Source organism: Prionailurus bengalensis, chromosome D3 (genome assembly GCF_016509475.1).
Source record: "Prionailurus bengalensis isolate Pbe53 chromosome D3, Fcat_Pben_1.1_paternal_pri, whole genome shotgun sequence".
NCBI classification, from domain to species: domain Eukaryota; kingdom Metazoa; phylum Chordata; class Mammalia; order Carnivora; family Felidae; genus Prionailurus; species Prionailurus bengalensis.
This window is the reverse complement of record NC_057356.1, coordinates 33,805,280-33,827,166: the sequence shown is the minus strand read 5'-3', so window position 1 is coordinate 33,827,166 and position 21,887 is coordinate 33,805,280. Positions and strand designations below refer to the sequence as shown.

At 44.3% G+C, this 21,887-nt stretch overlaps 1 protein-coding gene across 1 annotated transcript in view; it reads right to left on the bottom strand.

Moving 5' to 3' along the window:
* PIEZO2 (piezo type mechanosensitive ion channel component 2) overlaps positions 1-21,887 on the bottom strand; it is a 487,982-nt gene that overhangs the window by 29,192 nt on the left and 436,903 nt on the right. Inside the window, 8 exon segments of the mRNA XM_043558273.1 lie at positions 1,638-1,730; positions 2,074-2,262; positions 7,278-7,425; positions 9,136-9,294; positions 15,160-15,374; positions 15,474-15,621; positions 18,083-18,215; positions 19,445-19,697. Of these exon segments, the coding sequence (XP_043414208.1) occupies positions 1,638-1,730; positions 2,074-2,262; positions 7,278-7,425; positions 9,136-9,294; positions 15,160-15,374; positions 15,474-15,621; positions 18,083-18,215; positions 19,445-19,697 (1,338 nt within the window).

Here is a 21,887-nt window from a genome sequence, read left to right as displayed (position 1 = left end):
TTTGAGTTTCCTTCCAGTTCTGCTACAGTTATGTCTTCTTTTCATAATTTTCCAGAAATTGCATAGCACCCTGTATGCGCACAAATACACATGCATAAATAGATCATATATATGGGGATGTACAAATAAAAATTTTTCAAAAATGTTTATTTAGTTTTGAGAGAGAGACACAGTGCGAGCAGGGGAGGGGCAGAGAGAGAGGGAGGCAGAATCTGAAGCAGGCTCCAGGCTCTGAGCTGTCAGCACAGAGCCCGACGTGGGGCTCGAACCCACCAACCTTGAGATCATAACCTGAGCCGAAGTCGGACGCCCAATGGACTGAGCCACCCATGTGCCCCCTGTGGTGATGTACAAATAAAGTGATTACTGTTCTTTGTAACTGGCTACATGAAGGGGAATTCTTAGTAAGGAAGGGCAATTTTTACAGTGCATGGTCTTCATGCTCAATTGCACTATTCTGTTCCCCTCCCCACAGGGATGGGCAGCCCGAGTGCCACGGAGCAATCTTGGTGATGTTGCCGCACCAATACAGCTATGGGATCATCCCAACTCATCAATAAAGAAAAGACAAATGACTTGGTGTCCTTTTCCTCCCCATTAAGAAGGAAATGCATCAACTATTGGGGTGCTCCCTCTCACCACCCAGTCAAATTTAATCCACCCACAATATCCTGGTCCTGTCTTCACAGCTGCACATCCCTCAAGATTAGTTTTGGCAGTGTGCATTAGAGGCTGATAATTTTATAAAGGAGATAAGCATCTGTGTGCCTAATCATTTTCTTTAAATACAAAGTATTATTTGTAAAGCAGATTTTAATTCTGAAAGCTCAATTTATCACGTGATTAAAAGTTTGTAAGGTAGGGAAGAGAATACATCAGCCGCAACTTAACCACCAGGGCATCACCGCCGTGATATATGGCAGGAAATGTAGATTTCATTTGTTTTAATTTAAAAAGTAGGAATGTGTGTCCTTTTTCACTTAGGTTTTATCTTGAGAAATGTTCACGCCACGCAGAGTCTCTGCAATGACTATTTTGTATTATGAAAGACGCTGCTTGGAAAACATTCAGAAGACATAGCATGTAAATAAAATGAAAAGTGGTGGTCCCCTTCTCCCACGCCGACCGCCCTAGGGCAGCCGGTGCCTATCAAATTCACTTGATACATTTGCCATAACTTATTTAATGGTCCCTAGTTATGAAGCCCTCAGTGGCTTCCAGCTTTTACTAATGCAGAGAATGCCAGCACAAGCAAGGCCTGCATAGAGCTTTTCCAACATTTTGAATGACTCCCTTGATATAGATTCTCAGATTAGACCTACCCATCAAAGGGGTCAGTATCTACTACAATTAAAAAAAAATTAAAAATATGAAAGAGGACCTACATCTGTTAAGCTTACATTAAAATGTCCCGAATTACAATTACGTTTATTAACACATATCCAATGATACGGACATAATGGCTCAGAGTATCAAGGGGCCAGTGGCCTGAAATGCGCTGCGGACCCCTGGTAACCCCTGAAAAGTCCCTCCCACCACCACAGGCCATGACAGAGGAGTGAACAAAATGACAAGCAGTGAGCTCACCTTTCGTCTAGAAAGGTCTTCACAGAGATCTACTACATGCATTTACTTACAGTGTCCCTAGAAAAAGCTTTCATAAATTTATTAAACTTGGGCTGATCCATAACTTTCAACTGGCTTTGCTGTGCACTCATTGTGAAAATAGGCTGGAAAACAAAGAAACAAGGTGCCGTTAGCCCTCCAAGGCCCGTCTCTGCATCCTGGGTTCGAAGAACAATATTTCCGCCGTGTTATCGCCCCCCCCCCCCCCCCGGGTACCCGAGGGCAGCTGGCCTCAGAGATCTCTTTTTGAAGTGATTACCCAACCAGAACAAAACGATTCTTTCACTGTCCTCGGTGCTTTACTTATCTCATACATCACGTCTTTGCTGACCAGCCGAAATGTAGGGAGGAATCTGGAGCACCAAAGCTAACTCCACATCCTGTGGCTGTTTATCGGGAAAGGCGCCGGCAGGTGAGTGAGCCCTGGGGGAGGTGCACAGCGGTTACCTGGTACCCTCCCAGGGTGATTGTGACCGAGACGTCCAGGGGCTGGTTGATGACCCCCGCCACAGATTTGATCAAGGACATGAAGAGAAGGGGAAACCAGACAATGCAGATGAGCAGAACGATGATCATGCCTCCCATGCCATACTTGACCACTTTCTTCTTCTTCTGCCCCCGGGGCTGCGGGTATCTCTGCAACAGAGGGTCACACCGGGCTCAGGCTTCTGGCCCCGAGAAGCAGGCGGGGTCTGGGTCGGGGAGGAGGGGTGCGCGCTCTTGCCGCGGGACCCGACTGAGTCCTGATTCTGCTCAGTTCGCTCAGGTCACTCTAGGAAATTAAGTAGTGATGTGAAGCTCTAAGGAGCACCCAACACGTCCCCACGGCGGTGCCACGAGGGACCAATGGGACCCGAGGGACTTTCTCCTTAAAACTGTGTTGGTTTTGGCTGGTGATGAACCTATGGACTGATGGATCAAATACTGCTGAACAAAGCCTCTGCTTTCAAGGGATCATGCGGGAGAAAGACATTTTACTGCAAATTCCTGAATATTCCAAGCTGTGCCTATCAACCACCTGCTCTTGGTGGGTGGAAAAAAGATTTTCACTTCATTCATGACACACGTTGTCAGAAGGCAGTGTGGTTCAAGCCCTGCAATAAGATCTATACGATCAGAAGAGCCCTCTCTCTCGGCCGCCAGGACTCCACGCGGGTCCTCAGCGGGGGCTGTGCTGAACAGCAGGAAGTGGGGGTGGTGGCAGAAGTGTGCGTCACGTGAGGGACCTGCTCTCTCCTACAAAAGCAGTGCGTCTGGGAGGGATGGGATCACTTCCATCAGCTTTGTTAGGGACCCACCAAGCACGGCTCCTAAGCAAGGCGCAAGGAGCCAGCTTTGCTGTCCGGAATCAAAAGGGCTTCAGATATGCACGTGTAATCCTTGCTTAAATGTTGCTTCTCCGTGACCTTTTTGCCTTCCAGGGTCAGCCCCTGAAGCTGGGCTGCACACACAATATGGGGGTTACCCCCACTCCCCAGCCTGGCTGTGAGATTTATCCTGGGGGGCACAATCCCTCCGGAGGCAGCCATTCATTTCACTAGAGGTGAGGTAAGGAAAACTCATCCACATTCTGCCTGCAGGCGCTGAGCTCATGTGACAAGCGACCAACAAGGACAGAGGTCTGGGAGCCAGCACTGCTACAATGGCTCTATGGGCCCTGGCCGTCCGTGATTGCTGAAGTCAGGCCTGGAAGTATAGGGCGGGGGCTGGACGGGGGGGGCACGGGAGCCAATATGGGCAGCATTATGGATTCTGTGCTCAGGAGATAGTGCCTCTCAGTGGCTGTGCTCCGAGTTAGGGCACGATGTTCAGATCCAGCACTGTATTTCGGTATCTTTGCGCTGGAATTTGAGGCCACTGATTACAATTTTCTATTGCGAAAGAAAAACTGCAGTATTGGAGAATTTCAGATATATATTCACACACACACAGGCTTGCTTTTTCATCTTTTTCTCCGGGAGGCAAGTTGAGACAAGCGGCCTCTCATCCTCACGCAGGAGCGCTCAGGCATAAGGTGGCGAAGTGTTTTGTTGGTTCAAGACTTTTCTCCGCTAAGAACAGCCTGGGTCTCTTCTGACTGTAGTGGTGCCATATCGGTTCCTCTCCTGGAGGCCACCCTTTGAGGCTCACTGCTAAAATCCCCAGAACCTCCCCCTCCGCTCTCCCCCTTCTCCTGCTCAGCCCCGGGGCAGGACAGGGCCAGCACCTCTGGACCTCTCTCTAACTCTGAGGCTACTTCCCCCTTCACCTTTCAAAGGGACCGTCCCCTTCCTGTCCTGCACTGCCTGTCACCCCTTTCCTGGGTAAGTCAATGCTCTTCTGGGTCTCCCAGTTTGCATAACCTTCCAGGCTACATTTCCAATCAGCTTCCTAAAGTGTTTTGGGACGTGGCTGCCTGGAAACCATTGGAAACGAGGACTGGGACCGAGTGGCCTGCATTTGTGAGTGCTCCTATGCCAACACTCTGCCTTTTGGGAAATTGTTCTGGCTTCATAAAGTGTGTTCATAAAGCCCCTGGAACACAGCACATTCGACTTGGAAGAATCCCCAAGAAAATTACTTAATTTTTTTCTTTTAGCATTTATTTAATTTTGAGAGACAGAGTACGAGCAGGGGAGGGGAAGAGAGAGAGGGAGACACAGAATTTGAAGCAGGCTGCAGGCTCCGAGCCGTCGGCACAGAGCCCGACACGGGGCCCGAACTCACAAACCGCCAGATCATGACCTGAGCCGAAGTCGGACACTTAACCGAATGAGCCACCCAGGTGCCCCAAGAAAATTTACTTTTAAAAGCAGCTTCCTCTTCTGCTTTATACTGGACAAGAGACGGTCACTGGTAACGTTTCTGTCTCTGATGGGATGGAGTAAAAACGCGTACCAGATTCGCCTGGATTCCCCTGACACTGACGTCCCACACACCTAAGTTCCTTAGCAAATTGTACTACGTGTGATTTAAAAGGCTCTTATTCTGAAATAGCCAGCGACTGAGCATAAGATAGAAGTATATATTTAAGTAGAGGTGACGCATGTATCACCAAAGGTGATACATTGAGATGAGGCTTTTTGTTTCTTGAAGATAAAATGACAACAATAATCGTAAACCCTTTGTGGGGAGGAATGCTTCGTGTTCTAGGGCACAGCAAACCCTGTCCTTCACAAGGACGACGGGCAATGGCTGTGACTTCCTCACTATAGTATTAAGAAGGTTGTCGGGGCGCCTGGGTGGCTCAGTCAGTTAAGTGCCTGACTTCTGCTCAGGTCATGATCTCAGGGTTCCTGGGTTCCAGCCCCGTATTGGGCTCTGTGCGGACAGCTCGGAGCCTGGAGCCTGCTTCAGATTCTGTGTCTCCCTCTCTCTCTCTCTGCCCCTCCCCCGCTCACACTCTGGCTCTTCCTCTCTCTCAAAAATGAATAAACATTAAAAAAAAAAACTTGAAAAAAAAAGATGGTTGTCACCTGTTGGCTCAAAGGCAGTGAAAAGTTTGTAAGAGCTAACAAATGGGGCAGACACAGCTGCTCCCATGAAAGGTGGCCCCGTATCGATGTGGGACAGTAATGTGCCCTCTGATTCAGAAACCCCCACCTGAGGACTCCCCTCCCATTCATCCAGAGGAAGTAGTATCTCACGGTTTCCAGTGCTCAGTGGACAGGCTCTGGGTTTTAGGATGCCGACCTTCCCTCCTGCTGTCAACAGATAAGTTTGTCTACTTCATGTGGAAGCCAGGCTATGTGGTGTGCAGTTGGCTCACCACATCTTTCCCCAGCTTCCCGTAGGATGGCCACTCCTCTTTGCCACTACTCACTTATTCACCCACACCTCTGGTCCCACGCTTCCCGAGGCCCCCCACCCAGACCTTTATCCTTTGGCTTCGATGCTAAGAATTTTTTTTTCTTTTTTTCTACTCTTCTTTTCCTTACCATCTACAGAGGTTCAGATCCTCTCTATTCTGAAATTATCTTCTCCACTTGCCTGTCTCTTGAACCGCTTCTCTCTCGGGCCTTTCTCTGGCCTGTGCCTGCTCCCTCTGGAACAGCAGCCACAAGATGACCCTGGGCAAGTCTGTCCAGCGACATGCAGCCCAAACTGCCGACCCGCAGAATTGTGAGCAAAGAAAATGGTTGTGATTTTTTTAAGTTTATTTATTTTGAGAGACAGAGCATGAGCAGGGGAGGAGCAGAGAGAGCAGGGGACAGAGGACCTGAAGTGGGCTCTGTGCTGAGAGCAGGGAGCCCAATGTGGGGCTTGAACCCACATGACCTGAGCCGAAGTCAGAGGCTCAACCAACTGAGCCACCCAAGTGCCTCCAAAATGGTGGTTATTTTTAAACCACTAAGTTTGATGTAGTTTGATAAGCAGCAATAGACAACTGATATGATAAGCTGCTGAATGAATAGATCTAGGACCCACGCTTCCCAGCACAGAGGTTTCAGGATGTAAATTCTCCTCTGTGTGATGGTGTAGATGTGGACACCTCTGGGCAGCAGCCACCTCCTGAGGCAGCCAGTCTGTGATGGGGTAGCTTCGACTGTTAGGAAGTTCGTCAGATGCCACTGAAGCTTACTAGAGCTTTTGCCAACCTGTCTCAACTCTGTTATCTTGCGTCTTCTAGACAAATTCAAACTTTCCCCCTATTTCCCACTATTTCAAATAGTTAAAAGTGGCTATTGTCTTCGCCTCCTTCCATTTGTTTTTCTACTTCCGACAGAACAATTCTTGGTTCTTCCCGCTTTTCTTCATTGGTCACGATTTCTGGATGCTTTATCGCCATGACTGTTACCTTCAAAGTCCCTTTGGTAGAATATCTGCCATATTCTGTCATTTTATCAGCTTCTCTGCTCCTTACGAATGAGGACAAGCTAGCAGATTTTAAGTTTACTGCCAGCCCTGCCTCCTTTACTCTCACAAACCCCACGAATACAGGAGCCGCAGGTCAGTGGGACCCGTGATTATGAAACTGGAACTCCAAGAAGCAGCAGCAGAACATACTAGAAATTATATACACTGGAGGGAACTTTTTCAAGGAGGGTATTATCAAGAAGAGAAACAAAAAAGGGATACTTTCTACCACCTCAGCCAATGCTTGTTGAGCCACTGCCACTGCTGTTATGACTCCTGTTTCCGACGTTAAGCTTTTGCAAAAAATCCAATAAATAACAGTAATTGTAACCGTATTCAAACTTCAATATTCAACCTAACAGAATAAGCAAATATTTGCACTTCGATTTCCTTTGCACAAGGAACTTATATTGTCCCGTCGCTCATCAAAGAGTGAATCAGAGGGTGAGCCTGAGTCCAGGCCACCTGACCCCACTTTTCTCCATCCTACCACATTCCCTTCTGCTCCCAAATGAGCCATTTAAGAATTATGGGGTCACAGAGCAATATATCATTTCTTCTTTTAAAAATAACTACAATATAGGCTGGCCAAAAGAAGAACACATCTGGATGCCATTGCTGACTAAGGCAGCAGTGAGTCCAAAATTCCCAAGTCCACCGGGGTGGAAACCAATGGGACAGTCACAGGTCCTCACCCTTTTTGCCCCCTGCCTCCATGTATTTGGCCACAAAGCTTGCAGAGATTCACATGAATCTTATATACCAGCCTGGATGGAAGGGAAACGAAAAGGGGTAAGGCATTTTTATTGGCTTACTTTTTCAGACTCCCGCCAACACTTCAGGATGAATATGTGAGCGTAGATGTCCTCCACACAGATCCAGCTGGAGAGGCTCAAGGTCGTGTCTGTCCACACCCAGTCCATCACAGCCCTCAGCTCAGTCAGAAAGGGAACGAGGCGGAACCTGCCAGAAACCACATCTTGCTAGAGAGGCAGTTGTGGGGTGGCCCCCGTCATCCTCCCAACCCCGGGAGCTCATGTAGTTCCTTATTGTTTTAGCCCCTATGACTTGGGAAAAATTCTCAAGGTGACCCTTATGGTAAAATTAACTTGGAATACAACTGCTTCTCATCCTAAGTCAACGTATGAATTAGTATTTTCCATTCTTTTTTCTATTTTTTCTTTTTGCTGATGGTCTTAACAAATTAGGATTGCCTTTTAAATAAGTTTGAAGGTGTCCTCTCCCATGTCTCTCATCAAAGTCTTGTGGTTTTCATTGCCCAGATCTTTTCATTTCTTCGATTAAATTTATTTCTAAGTATTTCATTGTTTTTTGGTGCTATTATGAATGGGATAGTTTTCTTTTCTGATGTTTTGTTTTTAGCGTATGGAAACACCACTGATTTCTGCACGTTGGTTTTATATCCCGCAACTTTACGATGAATTCGTTGATTACTTACAACTGTGTTTCAGTTGATTCTTTAGGATTTTCTATATTTAAGGTAATATCTTCTGCAAAAAGACCCATCATTTTACATTTTAAAACGTGTATGTGTTTATGTTATGAGAATCTGTCGGTCGCGGGATTATTGAGTACTGGGGTTTTGCTGTTGAATGAGCTAGGAAAAGTTGTACACCTGATACGTGAAAGCTGAGGGGAGACGAGAGATGTCAGAGGGAGCAGGACATGGGGTTGGGGGCACACAGTAGACTTAGTAGAGGGTGGACTGAGTAGCTGCCTCAGGTTAATAAGATTCTGGCCTTACGTTCTCATATTTGGGAATGGGTTGGCGTGGGCTCCTCTATGGCCTAGGAACTATTCCCTGTTTCTTGACTAACACAGAGCTTCTCCCAGCTGGAGACCTAGGTTCACCCTAGGCTCTTCAGAGCAGCTTGGGTTATACTCGGAAATTCTCCCCTAGGCCACTCAGCTCTGCCAAGTGAACACTAATCCAGCCCATTGAAGAAATATCAGGCCATACACAGAGAACCCACTAAGTGACTGACCGAGCACACTCAACACCTCTTCTGTGACTAAGTCACCTGTCGCCAGGTCTGGTACAACCAAGGAGCCAGCGGTGCCATGAGCAGCCTCACCTTCCGGGCTGTGGTATGATCTTCATTGGAACAGAGAGGAGATACTACCAACGAAATTCTTACACGGAAGAGCCGATAGGCCTTGTCTAGTAGCTAACTTACTACCAGGGACAAGCAAGTCATGTGGCGTTCAGGTTGACGTTAGGTGGAATAAATGGCCCTCTTCAACGGAGGAACTCATTGTATGCAAAATTCCAAGGGGATCTTCAAATAGCACAAATGCCGAATTTCTGTTCCATTGTGCCCAGAAATACATTAATACCCAAGGATCGTGTATCCCTGGTTTTCATCCTGAAATGTTAGCACAGTAATTATGCAGGATCCAGTAATAGAAAATTAACCCATGTGGATAATTCTAGAACTCTATGCTGACCAGGTGTGTGGCAACTACACCTAGAAAGGCTATTTCAAGAGGCGTATCTGTCTTTTGCCAAAAGTCATAAGAGTTCTGTGATGATCTAAATTGCCACATCAGCCTTTTTTCACCTTCCTGTTTCTTCCCAAGGAAACAAGTACCTTTCTATTGCCAGCCTCCCCTCTGTGAGTGACTGTGACAACACAGAGTGTCCTTCCTTACCCTTGAAACAAGAAGAGGTTGACATAATTGTAGCTCTTGGTGAGGAAGTTTCCAAGGACTCGCGTTGGGTAGCCACAACGGATTTGGTAGGCAGACAACCCAAAGTAAACACATTTCACAAAGTACCAAAGCTGAGCAACCAGGTTCTGGCTGAATTTCCTAAAGCGCAAAAACATAAAAGTGAAATAATGGAATATTCTTCTGGTATAAGAGCATACCAGTTTAGGATTCAAAAAAAAAAAGAAGTCGAATTGCCCCTCTGGCATGTAGAGCCAGTTCAGTCAATTGTAAGGAATTCTCTGCACCTAGTAGTAGATCACTTCGAAGGCAAACAGCAGGGTAAGAAAGTCTCATAATTAAAAACAATTCTACAAATGGTGCCTCCAATGTGTTAGTGCATAATTCAGTTGTTTAGGCCATGAATAAACTAATTTATTTTTAAGCGAATTTACTAATGAACATTTTCTCACAATGTGAAAGATGCTGCTACCGTGATCCAAATTAAAGTTCATCAAAAAGATGTATTTTTTGTTTTTTACTTCAAAGGACCTGTAATTTGGAAGATGTAGGAGGAGGTATCCTGAGGAATGAATCCCCCCCTTTTTTGCTATCCATCTATAAAGGCAGGTCGTGGATTAACAAAGTTTCAACACCCTTGGTTCCAGTGGTATTTATAACCTATTGCGTTTGTTCCTCAAGCTATCATGCTCAAGACGTCTGTCTTCCTTTGAAGACTTTCCCTAGCTCTGAAAATCTATGATTCCATGATCTAACATTCTTTTCTCCAAGGACATCTTCAGCAGTCGAAATGGTAGTCCCTTTTGCCAAGACTTCTGTACCATCTTCCCTGTGTTTAAAGTTAAGAGCAACACTTAAAGCTTCCTGTTTATTCCTCTTTATGTTTCAGATTCGTCGTCTTAACTTTTAATTCTGACATTAGAAGAAGACATGTGTTATTTTTTTTTTTTAACTGAAAATACTATTTAGTTGACCAGATCTAAGAACCAGCCAGGGATGCACTGGCCCATGTATCTCAGGAACCTAGGGACCTCTACGTGGATCTCAACAACTGGAAATCTTAAAAGTATTTCTTAGAAGTGTCTTCCCCTGTAGAGAAACCAGCTTTGGTATTTCAGGTCCTAATGTGTTAAATACACTTGACCATGATCTAGCACTTGACAAGTTATTAATAAATATATCAGAACTTTACAGAGAGCCAAGATCAACTATTCCTTCCCTCTCCCTTTCTAGGGACTGTCTCTATTGGTGTAATAGTAAGAAAGAACATTCTTTCAGCTTTCCAGGGAAATGTCCTTGGATTTTACAAATAATTTATATGAAAACTGCATGAGGAAAAATTGTTGTCTATCAAAATTTTAATCAAAATTACAAAACTGTGGGGCGCCTAGGTGGCTGAGTTGGTTGAGCGTCCGACTTCGGCTCAGGTCATGATCTCACAGCTTGTGAGTTTGAGCCCCACATCGGGCTCTGTGCTGACGGCTCAGAGCCTGGAGCCTGCTTCGGATTCTGTGTCTCCCTCTCTCTCTGCCTCTAACCCGCTCGCATCCTGTCTCTGTCTCTCTTAAAAATATATAAACATTAAAAAAAAAAAAGGTTATAAAACTGTGTTGTCTTCTATCCCTTATAAAAGGACCAACCCATGTTGTGATGAGTACCGGGTGTTGTATGTAAATTTCAAAATCACTAAATCATACATTTGAAACTAATATTACACTGTATTTTATGCTAACTAACTGGAATTTAAATAAAAACTTGAAAAAATAAATGAACATTTCCCTTCCTTCAACCTTAAAGTGAATCAACTTGGAATAAGTTAATCAGTGGTTCCTGAAGTAATCCTGTTATATCTAATAGGAACATTAAGATTTTCCCACAGTGAAGGACTTTTTCTTTTGGTGGTCTCTCCATCCTTTATTACTAGCAGGTGGAGTTATGCCTTACTCACCAATCTGTCCCCCATGGCACCAGCCACACAGCACTTTGTAGACTATAGGCAACCACTGAAAGTTTGTGGACTAAATAAATCACGTGCCCACACACAGAAAAAATCACTTATCAGATGAATTATTTAAAATATTGGAGCTTCCTGGGGGCGCCTGGGTGGCGCAGTCGGTTAAGCGTCCAACTTCAGCCAGGTCACGATCTTGCGGTCCAGGAGTTCGAGCTCCGCGTCAGGCTCTGGGCTGATGGCTCGGAGCCTGGAGCCTGTTTCCGATTCTGTGTCTCCCTCTCTCTCTGCCCCTCCCCCGTTCATGCTCTGTCTCTCTCTGTCCCAAAAATAAATAAACATTGAAAAAAAAATTAAAAAAAAATAAAAAAAATATTGGAGCTTCCTGATGCTGAATATTATAACTGGTAGCCATAATTTTTTTTTCTGTGTAGTTTCAACTCCTAATCTGTTCCTTCTCTTATTCTTTTCCTGTTTTGAAAAGGATTTAGATAACATAACTATTAATGACTGCTTTCTTTTGCACAGTAATGAGTAAAATTTTTAGCAACAATATCTGGAGGAGGAAAAATGAATCTGGGATGTTAACAAGTGATGGCAGCATGGCTTGAAATGACATGAAATTATATTGTCACTGACATGCTGGCAATGTAGACTCAAGGCTCACCAATCCTAATATATCTTGAAATAAATGTCCAAAAATAAAGATAGGGTAATCCATTGCACTAGGAATGACCATTAGGTGAGGCTCAAAAGTGAGATCCAATGAGACAGAAATGATCTCTGTGGCCATTTTTTTTTTTTTTGGTAATATTTATAGAAGCTTTATTTGTAATTGCCAAAGAACTATAAACAACCCCAATGTCCTTCAACTTTTGTATATTTAAACACTCTTTGGTACATTTACATGATAGAATACTACTGACCAACAAAAAATAGTTAAGTACTGATACATGCAACAACATGGATGAATGTCAAATATATTATGCCAAGTGAAAAAATCCAGCCTTAAAAGCCATAGGACGTGTGATCCATTTAAGTGACATTCTGAGAAAGGCAAAATTGTAGGGACAGAAAATGGATGTACCAGAAGCTAGAGGTGAGGGATAAGCCTCTGTCTACAAAGGGCATAGGAGATTTTATATATAACATTATATAATATCTATAATATAATTATACTAATTATACTAATATAATATAACATTATATTAGTCTTAGGTGTGCAGCTATGGGCATAGTGTTAGTATTTATCATAGTGCCTCAATCTCTGGAATCCCATCATGTGGTCCTTCCCAGATGGGGATAGGTCTCTGCTTTATTCACGTTAGTGTTATGCCCCTTTTCACCTGGTCTACTGCCCTGGACATAGCAGGTACTCAATAAATGAGAAACTGAGTTGAAGTTTTCATTAATTCAGGTATTATAACAAACATTCCAGCTCTATTCGGTTTGCAAGGTATTGTTGCTTAATCCCCAGAACCTGTGAATATATTACCTTTCATTTTTAAAAAAAATTTTTTTGAGAGATTTATTTTTGAGAGACAGAACATGAGTAGGGGAGGGGCAGAGAGACAAGGAGACACAGAATCTGAGGCAGGCTCCAGGCTCTGAGCTGTCAGCACAGAGCCCGATGTGGGGCTCAAGCTCACGAACTGTGAGATGATGACCTGAGCTAAAGTAGGACACTTAACCAACTGAGCCACCCAGGTGCCCCTGTTAACTTTCAAAGAAAAAGAAGGCTTTATAGTTGAGATTAGATTAAGGACCTTGAAGTAGGGAGATCGCCTAGGTTATCCAGGTGGGCTGATTCTAATCAATGAGCTCTTAATGGAAGAAATCTTTCTCAGCTGCGGTCAGAGGGAACCATGATGGTGGAGGAAGGGAAAGAGTGAAGTAATGAGAAGAGGACTCCACTCACTGATGTTGGCTTTGAAGACTGAGGCCGGGCCATGAGCCAAGGCAGGCTAGCACCTCAAGAAGCTAGAAAAGGTGAGGAAAGGGATTCTCCCCTAGAGCCTTTAGAAAGGAATGCAGCCCTGCCTACCCCTTGATTTTAGTCCAGCGTAAGATGATAAATTCATTCTGTTTTAAGCCCTAAGTTTGTGGCAATTTGTTACAGCATCAATTGGAAACTCATACCAGCAGGAATAATCCAACTATTTGGTAATTTGATCCTGCTGAAGGATTCTCCATGGCTTCTCCATTGCCCTATTTCTGGAAACACCAGTCACTATGAACTTTTCTATCAGGACATGGCAACATCCATGCTCTGGAACTCTGTTCTGGGGATGGAAAAATCAAATCCTTTTCACAACTGCACAACGAATTGTAGGTTGTATTATTTCAAGAAATCTGCTTGGTAGTGAGCACCCCCCCATGGGAAGTGGGGTGTAGCATACAGTAGGGTCAAGAGGTCTGTGATTGGGATCTGGTCTCACCACTAGCCAACTGAGTGACTTTGGGGACACCACTCTTCTGTATGGGTTTTACCTATCTTCATCTGTGAAGTTAGCAGGTCTAGAAAGCTTTTTAAGGTCCCTTTCATCTCTGAAATTAAGAGTTTCTAGGAAGGCTGGTGGAGAATGCCCATTGATGCTCTTAAATGTCACAGAGATAACATTCATCATCTAACTACCATGGCTTTTGAATGTGGTTTACTTCTCTGAGTTGATATGTATATAGAATTATTTATAGAGAAAAGCGCATTTATTTCACTTTAAAGACTAACAAATAAGATCCACAATGTCCTTACAAAGTATTTTAACAAAATACTAGTCTTTTAACAAAAAGCTTGCCTTAATCTGAGTTATTTTTATCAGCTGAGATATGTTTACTCTCCCCATACGCAGTATAGTGTGAAGGACTTATTTGGCTGTTGGTATTTTTCTGGGTAACAATTCTTTATTGACTTAGTTTTACTTCAGACTCATGGGAAACATCCTAACTCCATTTTTGCTTTTACAATATTTGCATTGTCACCAAAATCAAAAGGTCACAGCCTAACCATCCAGGTGAGAGTAGACATGTAGCTGAAGCATTGTCAGGAGAGAGTTGAATTTCCTCGTTAAGAATGCCATTTGAGTCAAGTTATGAACCACATAAGTGAGAGCAGGTTTCATTACTTTCTAGTCACTCTTCGGAAAATGGCATTGGCCAGCCAGATTGCCATGTTATTCACAAGGCTTGGCCAGGAATGACCCTTGAGGTATGATAAAAAGATCAGCTTCTTGTAAAACATGAAGACTTTTAATGATATGTTCATTAAAAAGATCATTCCTATTACATTATATGGGTGCTTCCATGTCCCCTTCTGTTCACCTTTTGTTCCCATAATGTCCTATTTATAGCAGTCTCCCTTGTTTCTCTTTCATTCATTGGCACATCCATTTGTTCATGCGTTTGGCACCGACTCAGTCCCAAGTAGTGTTTCTGGTGGAAGCAACCTGGGAAATCTAAAGGGTGAGGAGGAAGAGTGGGTTGGAGGCAGGAGAGAAGGGCAGTGAACAAGGTCCCATGAGGTACAGGAGGACATGGCGCCCTCAATATGACTGGACCTTAGAGCTCAAGGAGACAGGGAAAGGCAGCAGACAGCCACCTCCAAGGATCTCACTGGCCCTTTCCCCATTGAACTTTAGGCTGCTCTTTTTATGTCCCACTTTCTCATAGGACATAGTCTGAGAGCCTCTCCTTCTCTTAGCAGTGCCTGTAAGACCATCTCTGGTTCATCTCTGTCTACTAAGGGGTAGAGACAATCACAATGGAAGGCCTCTGGTTTTCTCAGATCGCCAAGGTCATCACTTCTCCCACCCTGAAAAACCCGATTTCTATGAATGCGTACGAACACGCAATGAAAATGTGTTTGAGGAATCAGTTCACGTTTTGAGCCACACTGAATTTGATAGTGATGAAGATCTCTAACTTTTCCAACCCATGGTGCTGTTCGGCCATGCCTCTGCCTGTACCTGGTGATTTTGTTGTGGTGATGCGTATGTTATGATAACCTCCTGGAACATATTTGTGTTAAAGTGGGAGCGTGCCTCCGGCTTCCACCTTACCTCTCAGTCACACCAGGCAAGATGAAGAACATCCAGAAGTGAATTCCAAACACAAGAATGACCTGGAAAATGACCTTTCCCAGGACGGTCTTCCTGAGGTATAGTGCTCAGTCCACGACCATGGTTCCAAACTGAATTAGGACCATCACCAAAAAAGGCCCAGGGACCTGGTCCTCTGACAGCGAAGAGGTGATGTCTGCTGCTGCTGAGTGTTTCTGGGAAGGAAACAACAGGTTTTAGGCATGAGTGGCACTTCACAGGACAGCATCGCTCTTACTCATTAGAAGTGTGGTGGCCTTCACCCCCCAACCTACCCCAAAGGCCCAGAAGCCAAAGACGATGATGACAAAGTCAACAGTGTCAGCCAGGAACATGAGCACATACACATCGGTCACAGCACTGTAGTCTGGATGGATGAGGTTGTAGAAGAACTGTCTGATGGGCACATATATTTGCAAAGTCCTGCAAAACAGAGACCCCCAGCACTTGCTTCAGGAGGGGCAGGATGGGAGGGATGACCGGGTATTTCCATCATTCCATTCCTCCGTATCCCTCTCTCCCAGCAGGTCACACCTCCCTTTTCAGCCCCAGCAGAGCCCGGTGTGGCGTGGGGAGGCTTCTGCTCTAATGGCAAGTGCAGACACATTCAAGTGCCTTCCTTGGTACTCTGCCTCCTTGTGCTGATGAGACCACAGGCCTCCTCTGTTGTTCGAAGCACAAGAGAATGGTCGAAAGCCCCAGAAATGAGGTGTTGGGTTTGTCACCTGATTCAATTACTCCCTGCCTGTGAGCCCCTGAGCATGCTACTTACTTCTCTGTGTTTTTGTTTCCTCTGTTGTAAAACCCCACAGGGCTGGGGTGAGAATTAGATGGGACTACATAATGGTGCTTAGACCTGGAGTCTGACCTGAGCACCCTGTACACATTAGGTAGCCCCTGCTCCTCCCCTTTATGGGTCCTGTGCCCCTTCTGATTCCTACATAGTGCCCTGGGCTTTTGACTACATCTTGTTCTGTCCAGCCTCTGCTCTGTCTTCCTTGTTTTCTGGGTTCTGCCTTCAATTCAAGGCCATGTTCACGTTGGATGGCCCTCCTGGTCTCAGAGGCCACATTCAAGGCCAGCCTTGCCGAGCCTCCTCCATTCCCATTGCTTGTCTACTGCCTGTCAAGGTCCCTGGCACTGGAGGAGGGGCTCATGCATTTTGCTGGAGACCAGCTGTGTGCCAGTGAACCTCAGTTTCCCCTCTCCAGGATGAGAGTGTTTCTCTAACCTTCCAACTTTGACATCATACCCCTCTCTGTCTAGGTGGGATTTAGCATGATGATGCTTGGAAATACATACTATGAATCCTTGAAATTACTTACTCTATTCAAATAAGAAACCTATGTTTATAAATGTAATGGATATAAAAATGAATCACACTGAAAAGTGATTTTTAAAAACAATACATTACCTCACACAAAAAGACAGAAAAATAACATGTTGGTGAGGAAGTGGAGAGAAGGGAACCCTCGTGCACCGTTGGTGGGAATGCAAATTGGTGCAGTCACTGTGGAAAACAGTATGAAGGCTCCCCTCCAAAATTAAAAAATAGAACTACAATATGATACAGCAATTCTACTTCTGGGTATTTATCTGAAGGAAATGAAAACACTAACTCAAAAAGATCTCTGCACACCAGGTTCAGTGCAGCATTATTTATCATAGCCAACTCATGGCCCCCAAGTGTCCCTCAATGGATGAATGGATAAAAAAAAATGTGTGTGTGTGTGTGTGTGTGTGTGTGTGTGTTTGCACAGTGGTATATAATGAAGTATATATATTATTGGGATGAATATACACACACACACACACACACACACACACACACACATGGAACAAGTCTGAGAAAGTCAAATAACATATGATATCACTAATACGTGGAATCTAAAAAAAAAAAAAAAAAAAGAACCCACACTCAGAGATACAGAGAACAAATAGGTGATTGCCATGAAGGAGGGTTGGGCAAAAGGGTGAAGGGGGTCAAAGCATACAAAGTTCCAGTTATAAAGTTAGTCCTGGGTGCACAGCATGGTGACTGCAGTTAATAATCCTGCACTTTACATTTCATTAAAAAAATTTTTTTTTTTTGTTTATTTTGAGATACAGAGAGAGCAGAGGAGAGGCAGAGAGAGAGAGGGAGAGAGAGAGAAACCCAAGCAGGCTCCATGCTGTCAGCGAGGAGCCTGATGTGGGGCCTGAACTCATGAGCCGTGAGATGATGACCTGAGCCAAAACCAAGAGTCAGACGCTTAACCAACTGAGCCACCCAGGTGCCCGGTGTACTTCACATTACAAAGCTGCTAGGAGAGTAAATTTTTTTTTTTAATGTTTATTTATTTTTGAGACAGAGAGAGACAGAGCATGAACGGGGGAGGGGCAGAGAGAGAGGGAGACACAGAATCGGAAGCAGGCTCCAGGCTCTGAGCCATCAGCCCAGAGCCCGATGCGGGGCTCGAACTCACGGACTGCAAGATCGTGACCTGAGCTGAACCAAGAGTCAGACGCTTAACCGACTGAGCCACCCAGGCGCCCCGTGTACTTCACATTACAAAGCTGCTAGGAGAGTAAATCTTAAAAGGTCTCATCATAAGAAAAAATCTGTAACTACAGGTGGTGATGAATGTTGACTATTGTGATCATCCCACAACGTACACATCTATCAAATCATTATATTGTATGCCTGAACTTAATTTATATGTCAATTACATCTCCATTAAGAACAATATAATAACAAGTCATTTTCTTATGCCTTAAGCAGATGATGTTTGTGATATGAGAGGTAACTTCGCTGCTCTGCACCCCTGGTTTACATGAAATAATTGATATCAGCTCCCTGACGCTAAAATAAAACATCCCACACCAAGTGTCTTCATGGACTCACTTCTTTATGGTAAATGCTTTTGCTTTGATTAAATGTTCTTGAAGCTTTTCCATATAAAATTCCCTTTTACTTTTCTGCTTGATGCTCAAAACACTGCTTCCTTTTTGACTGCTGTTTCAGGTGCTTGTGCTGCCTAGAGACAGAAAAAAACCAAGATGTGCTGAGTTACAGGTTTGTTGACGTAAACACCACAGAAGCCCCTGGAACCCACAGAGCAGAGGATGGCTTGAAGCAGATTGAGAGGGTGACTATATACGATGGACTGTAAGAATAGTGACTGGGGATTTGCAATCTGCAGTTTCAACTCTGCCTCCACAGTGAAATGTATTTGGGTTTCTACACCCAACACTGGCTCCTTCTGGGGTTGTTATGCCATCTTTTTTTTTTTTTTTAAGTTTATTTATTTTGAGGGAGAGAGAGAGAGAGAGAGGAAGCTCAAGCAGGGGTGGGGCAGAGAAAGGGCACAAGAGAGAATCCTGAGCAGGCTCCATTCTACCAGTGCAGAGCCTGACATGGGGCTCAAACCCATGAACCCAGAGATCAAGACCTGAGCCGAAACCAAGAGTTGGATGCTTAACAGACTGAGCCACCCAGGCGCCCCTGTTATATGATCTTTATTCCAGGAAGAAATAGATTGGAAGAATAGTTTTTATTGTGCTAAACGGGGTCCCAGGTTGTGGGTTTTCCAGATTGGGTCCATGCCCCATGCCTTTTTCATGTCCAGATTTCTCTAACTGTAAAACGAATATGGATGACTGCTGGTGCCTGCCTGAAAAGTGTATTCTGAAGATGAATACACGGGTGTTTGGAAAGCTTCAGGCAGGAGCACTCTAAATACAAAAACCCAATTTCTCCAAGAGTGGAAACTGGAGAGCTTATCTGTCTGCTGATAATACCCAACTATTTAGTTAGAAATTAACTAGCTTAGGGAATAAATAGGTGGTTTTGCTAAAAGTTTCCACTGATAAAATCTAAAAAATATTTTCAAAATAAATTGTGATTTATAGCATTCTGGACACACCCTGAAATATCTCATATCTCTGGATATGATTTAAAAACTAGCATGTGCCCAGCACTTACTATACGAGGCAGTGTGCTGGCCACTTTTCACAACGACCCCAAATCCTCATCCTGGGAAGGAATCAGATGTTTTAAAGAACGATATGGCTGCCCCAGGTCACACAGTTGAGCTACGAACTGAACTTGAGCCTGTGATGTCAAAGCACTTTCTTCTCACATCACCACATCTGTCTCCTTGAGAACACCCCGTAAACGCCCCTGCCCAAGACCCAGACCCACTGGCACCGGAACAACCAGAAAACTCAGAGTTTTTCCAGCCTAAGGAAATCATGCGACAGATACCTCTTTTGGACCTATTGGAAGAAAAGCTGGATCTGGGGGATATCTGGGAGCTACTGCCCGATCGCTTCCTCCGGATGGCCATGGGCTGCTCCGGGAAGGACACGTGCACCGACTCCGCTGACGCGGCCAGGTTGATGGATTTCAGAGAATCAGAGGAGGCTCTCCTGCCACGACTGAGGGACAGCTCATCATCCGACTCTTCCTTGTCTGTGCCACTGTCGGTGATGTCATCTTCATCCCATAAGCCGTGGCACTGAGAAAGCATAAGGGACAACTCAGACGGCCATTCCCGGTGAGGTAGCATCGCATCCCCCACGATTAGAAAGCCAAATGTGAAATACGGTGACTGTGGCTGTGATATTGCATCATAAAACTGACATATGCTAGATAGTTAGAATTTAAATGTTCTCACAAAAAAGAAAGAAGGAAAAAGAAGAAAGAGAGACAGAAAGAAAGAGAGAGGGAGGGAGGAAAAGAAGGAAGGAGAGAAGGAAGGAGAGAAGGAAAGAAGGAAAGAAGCAGGGTGGGGGATGGGAGGAAGGGAGAAAAAAATATAATGAAAAAGAAAACATATATACGGGAAGCAATGGGAACTAATGAACCCTATGGAGGTGATCCTTTCACTGTGTCTACGTAAAACACATCACCACAATGTATACACTTTAAATATATTACAATTATTTTTGTCACACATACTGCAATAAAGCAGAAAAAGGATTGGAAAATGAAGGGACTCTAGGAAAGCTTATTATCTAGATGTTTATGATAGTCCCAGAGAGCGGGGACGGGCTGGTGCAGATCATGAGTTTGGCTAACTAATTGACATGGATGCAGATCGTGTCTGGCAGATGGAGTAAAGGGGAAGTTATAATCACTTAACTCGTTCCTGAGGGAAAGCACTTTCCAGAACATATTTCTCTGTGTTTACAAGTAGCATTTTAAATATCAGTGGGTGAATTTAGCCCCACCATCCATGTTCACCAAACACCTACACTTGAATGCAAATGCTGTGTCTCCCTGAACAGCCACGGTAAGCTGTGAACCCCTGCATCATCCACGGCTGGGTCAGGAACAGAGCTGCAAATACTCTACTCAAAAAATGTTGGCCCACATATGAGACAGAGATTGTGATGCACTCTGTAGAGCCTGCATTTTGCTTCAAAGAAATGGGCAAAAGGGGCTGGTAGGACAGCAGGAGGAAGGATAGCAGGAGAGGCTGAGAAAAACCAGGGGTCTTGCTGGTGCAAGAGGTTACCTGGACAGCAAATCCACCTTACAAAGACCTTGCTGCCATTTCTTGAAGCTCCCCAGGGAGCCCACTGCCTCCTGAGTGCCCAGACTGCCAGGCTATGCATTTATTCCCCAGGAGCTCACCCAGTCCTCCCTCTGACACATGCTGTAGAGGATAAGAGCTCCAGTCCAATTTGCCAAAATTCAGTTGGTCAAAAAATAACTTGGAGCATGATCAACTCATTAAAAGACAATGTCACCTAAAACACAGATTATTCTTTTATTTTTAATTTTTTAAAGTCTATTTATTTATTTTGAGGTGGGGAGGGGCAGAGAGAAGGGGAGAGAGAAAATCTGAAGCAGGCTTCATGCCCAGTGTGGAACCTGACGTGGGGCATGATCCCATAAACCATGAGATCATGATCTGCACCAAAATCAAGAGTCTGACACTTAACTGACTGAGCCACCCAGGCGTCCCTATTCTTAAATATTAATAGGTATATTATTTCAAAAAGAAAAGTCAGTGGATGCATTCTTGAAAACATAACAAACATTCTAGATTTTCCTAATGGGATTTTCCAACTTATATTGATTTCTTTTACATCATTTTTTTTCTTTTAAATCGTTAAAAAAAAATTTTTTTCTACGTTTATTTATTTTTGGGACAGAGAGAGACAGAGCATGAACGGGGGAGGGGCAGAGAGAGAGGGAGACACAGAATGGGAAACAGGCTCCAGGCTCCGAGCCATCAGCCCAGAGCCCGACGCGGGGCTCGAACTCACGGACCGCGAGATCGTGACCTGGCTGAAGTCGGACGCTTAACCGGCTGCGCCACCCAGGCGCCCCTCTTTTAAATCGTTTTAAAAGTTGTTTTCTCTTTGGCCAACTTTGGAACATGTTTAGATTCTTTTACTACTTTCATAGTAGTGTATTTGTTAGTGAATTCTTCCAATTATTTATAAGATCTATAGCAATTCATACCAAATAGGATAGTTTTAACCACATTTGAAATTTCCATGTAGTTTGAACTGTTTGGTTTCCTAGATTTCCAAAGCTGTAGGGTAGTTTTGTCTCCTTATGAAAAGATTTGTTATTCTAAAAATGATTTTTCGTATCATTAGCCAAAATTTCAGCATAAGAGTACCTCAAATACATTCACCATAGATATGAAATTTTCTAAGAAACCAGAGTAAGTATATCAATAGGAAATGCC